Source organism: Montipora capricornis, chromosome 4, assembly GCF_036669925.1.
Source record: "Montipora capricornis isolate CH-2021 chromosome 4, ASM3666992v2, whole genome shotgun sequence".
Lineage (NCBI taxonomy): Eukaryota > Metazoa > Cnidaria > Anthozoa > Scleractinia > Acroporidae > Montipora > Montipora capricornis.
In genome coordinates, this window is record NC_090886.1 from 9,250,455 (window position 1) to 9,256,612 (window position 6,158).

The 6,158-nt window shown below is 40.1% G+C and overlaps 2 protein-coding genes across 2 annotated transcripts in view; one reads left to right on the forward strand and one right to left on the reverse strand.

The window, feature by feature from the left end:
• Positions 1 to 256: 256 nt before the first annotated feature.
• LOC138045499 (uncharacterized) lies at positions 257 to 2,780 on the reverse strand. The gene is made up of 2 exons (XM_068892030.1): positions 2,692 to 2,780; positions 257 to 2,247 (listed from the first exon to the last, which is right to left on the reverse strand). The coding sequence occupies exon 2, from the start codon at positions 2,169 to 2,171 to the stop codon at positions 936 to 938; it is 1,236 nt and encodes a 411-aa protein (XP_068748131.1). The 5' UTR covers positions 2,172 to 2,247; positions 2,692 to 2,780; the 3' UTR covers positions 257 to 935.
• A 997-nt stretch (positions 2,781 to 3,777) lies between these two features.
• The window catches only part of LOC138045482 (4-hydroxyphenylpyruvate dioxygenase-like), a 16,458-nt gene continuing 14,077 nt past the window's right edge, over positions 3,778 to 6,158 (forward strand). The window contains exons 1-4 of the mRNA XM_068891999.1: positions 3,778 to 3,794; positions 3,872 to 3,898; positions 5,122 to 5,184; positions 5,616 to 5,720. Of these exons, the coding sequence (XP_068748100.1) occupies positions 3,792 to 3,794; positions 3,872 to 3,898; positions 5,122 to 5,184; positions 5,616 to 5,720 (198 nt within the window). The 5' untranslated portion in view covers positions 3,778 to 3,791. The remainder of the gene's footprint in view (positions 3,795 to 3,871; positions 3,899 to 5,121; positions 5,185 to 5,615; positions 5,721 to 6,158) is intronic.

Sequence of the window (6,158 nt, forward strand, 5' to 3'; positions counted from 1 at the left end):
GTTTTTAAGAAAACCCAATTGCAATCCATTTAAATCTTCATTTTTATCCAGTCGCTGAATTTGGCTAAATTTTGTGACACAGCCTTTTTAAAAAGTGTAAAATGGATTGTGATTGGCTGAAAAATTCCACACCGGCACCACACCAGTCCACTTTCTCGCGTATTCGTTTTCTTGAGCCCAGCGCTGGCTGGAGGTATCCATGCGTTGCGTTTTGATAGGCTTATTGCCTGGGTTGTGGTTAAGGTAGTCAAATCACTTTTAAGCTACAACAGACTCACTTTATTAGCGTAATATACCACCTGGCGACCACAGCATACAATTTTTTAAATGGCTTACAGTAAACAGCATAAATAAAGGCAGAGCACAGCATGATCGAAAAGAAAAAAAAACTACTTTACGCCAACGGCTATAAGGTTATTAAAACGCGGCAAATGTTTTCGACTGATCAAGAAAAAAACTAATCTGTCTCTGAAGATAACTTTGCGACTGGTGCAAAGACAGTCGGGTTTTTCGTCTACTTTTTCTTCCTTCGTTTCGGTCACCGGCTGAATTCCTTTAAATATTAATTACGTTCCAAAATTGGCAAATAGGGATACGTCGTTCCCCTCGCGTTTGATATTCGTTTTATTTCAGAGATGATTTAGTTAGGCACTGCCAGACCACTGTTTGAAAATTTGACATCTTCTTGGGCTACTTGGTGTCTCTTACTCGAAGCTCCGAGGAGGAGCGATACTCGAGTCACGGGCGATCGCGAATCTCCTCTGTCCGAGGAGCACTCTGGGAAGCCTGATAGCTTTCTTACGTTACGTGTAAATGTGAATAATCTCATGCAAACGAGAACGTGCGAGCTGTCAAGTGTCTTTGAGAAAGATAGGGTGATCGATTCTTCTTAAAAAACTCCGCTCTGTCTTTTTCGTCACCTTTTTAAAGCCTTCTCAATCTTTTAAACTGTGGACAAGCCCAAACACCGAGCCAAGCAAAGAAAATATAGCTATAGTCAATGTTACTTGAACTTTGAACATGCGAAATCCATACCCACGTCTTCGGCTTTGTTGAAGGAAAATCTCTAAATCGTGACGGGAATAAAACGTCTGTTCAGCCAAAAAGTCCACTTTATCATTTAAGGCTTGTGCAAGTGTTGATTCATGCAAAGTCACGTAACTGGCAGATAAAAAAGGAAAAAAGAATTTGTACGCTACCACGAGAGTACCGCATATTTGGGCCATATATTGATAGGTGAAATGAAACTCGTGGGCTGCCTCCAACCATTCAAAAATGTTGGCGAGAATAACCACAACGTAGAAGATCATATGCACGAGGAACCACATTTTTATACCACTGATTCTCTCTCCTATCTGCTGGCGTACTTCTTCGTGCAGTGCTAAAGCGTTTCGTACATTTCCAGTGCAGCTCTCCAGACGCCTGTATCCTTTAGTCAGATCGTTTGTCATGACAAGACATAACGCGAAGAAAACGCAACAAGCTACAACAGAAGAGTACATACCCCAGTATACGGAAACTGCGAGGGTATAGAACACTGCATTGCATGCCAGCGGACGATGGCAATTTCCCAATATGTTGTCCTTGATGTTAACTAAGTCGAAAATGATTTGGTAATATGCATCGCCAAACAAAACGCAAGACACAAGGAAAAGCCCAGTCACAAGGGCGATGTTGCATGCGCGGTGCTGAAGTCGGTTTAAATCTCTTAACCATTCCAGCGACTGATATCTCAAGTAATACAAAGCGAAAACATACGAACCAAACGCACTTATCCAAAGCGTCGAGAGTAGCATTTTTGACCCAATATGAATGCTTCGATGCGGAGACGTGCTCATGAAATAAAGATGCGCTCCTACACCAAACAGTAGCAAGAATAATGGCACAAATGTAAGCGGCCATATCGAGTATCTTTTCTTTGGCAGCCAAAGACCCAAAAACGCAACAGCACAGAACCAAGACAGTGGTTTGTGAGAATCAAAAAAATCCCTGACTAGGCCACAAAATCGCGTTGACCAGCTGTTGTTTGTATCACAACCAACAGTGTTACTGAGCAGTAGAGAGTCTTGTGATTCATCTGCCCATCCTGAAGGATTCTTCATCTCTGCATTTATCGACACACCGTGCTGTGGCAGCTGCGGCAGAGACTCTGTTTGCACCGTCGCCATCATTGTGATTAATCACGATGGCATGAACTTCCTATTTAATGTGTTTTTGGATCGTCACGCCATCCGTTCCGAGGCTTGGCTTCCAAGAAAACGCATTATAGTTGGGTAGGGAAATTATAAAAAAAGAAAAAAGAAAGAAAGAAAAACAATTTTACGCAAGAAAAGAAAGAGGAAAAAGGCTTCATTGTTTATCGTTATTCTCAAGCTTACTTGAGAACGATAAACAATGAAGCTGCAAAAATTAAAGGAGTGTTGGGAAAGAAACCTTGAAAGGGAGACGAAATCCTCGCATTTATGTGGACAATTTAAGCAATTGTCTCTTAAAGACACGTGAATGTTTTAGATATTTATAAGAGACAATTGCTTAAATTGCCCAGGTAAGTTCGAGGATAACTTTTTCCTTTCAACTATAACCAGGACCCCATGGGCTCCTGCTACAACCTACACTTTAAGTATATACATTTCTTTCATTAAAAGAATCCTTGGGGTACAGATTTTGAAACAAATTCGGACTCCATAATACCTCGATCGTCCTTCTCCTTCCCCTCAATGCCAGTAAGGTTGAAAAAGAGTAGACGGAAAAAATTTAGCCGTTTTTGAGATGCTGACAGCAACCGGAAGTGGATATTTCGCATGACAGGACATCAGTGTCTCCCAGATTTTTAAACTGATCGTAAGATATTAAGGGTGCGTTCATTTGGGATGATCCGAAATAAAGGATCACTGATTCAAGATCACTTGGAACATGGTACATCAAAGGAACCGAAAAATCCTTCCCCAGAGTGGATTCTGTTACTGCGTAAAACTGCGCCGCATCACGATCCCATATCCAACGACCACTGACCACATATCGTATAATCAAATCACGTTTATTCAAATGGTAATTGAATTCATCAGTTCCTTTGATGCACCGTGATCGACGGGATCTTGGATCAGTGATCAGTGATCCTCAACAAAAGAACGCACCCTAATTATCAAAAACAAATGTGGTTGTGTGAAGGCAAAGGAAACAGCTCACTTCCGGTTGCCGTCCGCGTCTCAAAACGTCGATTAGCATCTCATGAAATACAAACCAACCTTTTCTTTCCAGGGGGCCTTTATTCTTCACTTCCAGGAAAAGGGTTGGAAAACGACCCACGATGTAATTTATTCTCAGAATTGTTAATCAACGAAATATAGTTTTATATAGCCATGATGTACCTCCTTCTTGGGAGATAAGTTTTTTTTCTTCTCAACTCGCAACGGTTGTTTGCAATGGCTCGCATAGCGAGGGGGTCACTGCGAGCTTTTTGCTGTTTTTGCAACTGATGTCTTCGCAGCACTCTTTCATGTGACGTCACGGCGGCCATTATGGTGTACAGAACAATGCAGTAAAATGTCTTTTGGGAATTTGACTCTATTATTATGCAAAACGTGTGGGGTCATTTTCTATTGTTTTGTGTACCAACATGGTCGTCTCATCACGTGGATGAGTTATTCCTTAAGAGCAATATGTAATTAAAAGGGAGCGGGGGAGGGGCGCGTTCTTGGCTACCCAAATATGGTATTGGAGTGGAGATCTGGGACCTATTTTTAAACAAACCTCTTACATCATTTGTACTCGAACGAACGCACGCACACAAAATGGCAAGTATTTTTGTTGTCTTTTCTCTTTCACGCGTTGAACTTTCATCAATTAATACGTTTCTTTTGATTTAAAAAAGACCACGTACACAGACAAAGGAGAAAAGGTAAGTTAACGGAATGACTTGGAGAACAAAAACGATGCGAAACTCTTGCAGTGACTATTATTAAAATCTCTTGCACCGTAAAATACAGCTTCTCTTAATACAAGCTTTCACTTCTTTATCACCAGCCATTAAAAACGAGTTTTAACGCTGATGAATTGAGTTCTTTTGGAGGAAATTCTTCCTTCCATAGTATGACAATGATCAAAACCATATGAATTTTTATCGAATCAACTGCCAAGGCATGCATACACTGTAGTTATGTTAATGAATTTAATTTGGCACGAGGGAACGTTCCCTTTACGAGAAAGGCTTTTTTTTTAGGTCTCAAATTTGTCATCGGGACCCATTTTTCACACTTTCATGGTGGTTGAGGTTGTGATGTTGGATCCTTTATAAAGTGAAACGTGGGATGAAAATAGAAAACCGGTGCCCAAAATTAGGCCTCACTTTTTGTGATCCACTCTAGGATAGGGGGGATTTGGGGAATTTACACTAGTATGGTGTAGCAAATTCACCTGAACTAGCTCTGGTGTAGGCTAAGGGTTCCAGGGTCCCAGTGCCACATCGATCCCCACCCAGGAATCCCTAAAGTACCACCCCCAGGAGTCCAGGGGAGCACATAAAATGTCACCACCCATGGTGCCTTATGGAAACAAAAAGAAATAACAGAAAGCCACAACAAAGTTTGCAAAACGAACAAGTTTCAATTTTAGGCAGTATAATACTGGGCCTCTAGTCTCGAGTTTGGGGAGACCAGCATGGCTCCCTGCAATAATTATTGTCACATGACTTCTGTATACATGGTAATGTAGCCTTTGCATGAAAGCACGGTTTGTATGAAATCAAGGCCCATTTTGATCTTGGTTCTGATACCAATCTCCTTGCTCTTTTTTTTTTATATAAAAAAGTAGACTATGAAGTATTATTTGCATTAGGAAAGTAGTGGGAACTGCATCATAATGAGAACATAAACATCAGTCTTGCTTCCATTCATTGACTTGAGGTCACTATTGGTACGTGTAATGTTATCCACAATGACTATTGATTAATGGCAGACCCTCTAAGCTTACTGTACCATCACCTGAAGATAAAGCTGTTTCTTGTAATATCCCCTTCTACTCATCATTCTTAGATGGGAGCATTAGACCTTTTCTATTTATGATCCCAGGTTTAATATGAACAAGTACATAATTATGTGTACTTGTATTAATTTTTATTTCTAGCCAGAAATTGGTTCCTTCATAGCATTTCATCACATAACTTTCTGGGTGGGAAATGCCAAACAGGTGCGTTTATTATTTTTTGTCATTTTGGCAATTATGATTTTAAGGACTGACTGTCTCATCTTGCATGGGGACCTTGTGTCCTGTTTGTGGAAGTTCATGTTTTGCTTTCTTCTTGCAGCAAGACATGTAATTACAATTGAGTACTCCTTCTTATAAAATTGCAGTAGACTATATTTGATGCAAAGTACAGATAATATTTTATTTACTTCATGGTGAAGCTACATGTATATTTGTACACTGTAGCTTGGACGGAGGAGGGAGGGCTTACCCAAATAATGAGATATTTTACTTGATTCGTAAGATTCAGAGGAAGTCTTGTTACCAAAAGGAACATGTGTGTGTCTTGGATGGAGGAGAGAGAGAGCTTACCTATAAGTGCCAATTATTGTTTTTTTGTGCTAATGAGTGTTAAACCTGTAAAACTCTTTTAGGCAGCCTCTTACTATTGTAATAAAATGGGTTTTCAACCCTTTGGATACAAAGGACTTGAAACTGGTTCAAGAGAAGTTGTATCTCATGCTGTCAAACAAGACAAGGTATTGTAAAATAATATTTAAATTATAAAGGATGCTTCAATGTGCATTTTTGTAGCTAGCCTGAAATATATATGCCAAGCTATGGTAAATTGTAGCTAGAAAAATATGCATTGAAGTATTTCCTCATTTAATTAAAAATTATAATGCATGCATGTAACGAATGTAGTAATTGTTGTACCTGTACAATTGTATAACGCCAGATTGCCACCATCATTTGAATGTTAGCCCGGGACTTCAAACATGATAATTGATGATTTGGGTGTACAGAAAAGTCTCCGATGAGTCCCTTGGAGGCAGTAAGTGATGGAAAATTGCTTTTCCATCGGCATAACTATTTTGGGGGTGGGGGGTAGGGGAAAGGGGTGAGAGGTGGGGGGTAGGGGGTGAAGGGTACAATAGCTGATTAACCCAAATCTTTACAAAAATGCTAACCTTTGG

Coding starts and splice junctions, on each gene's coding strand:
- LOC138045499 (XM_068892030.1), bottom strand. CDS start 2,171: ATGATGGCGACGGTGCAAACAGAGTCTCTGCCGCAGCTGCCACAGCAC.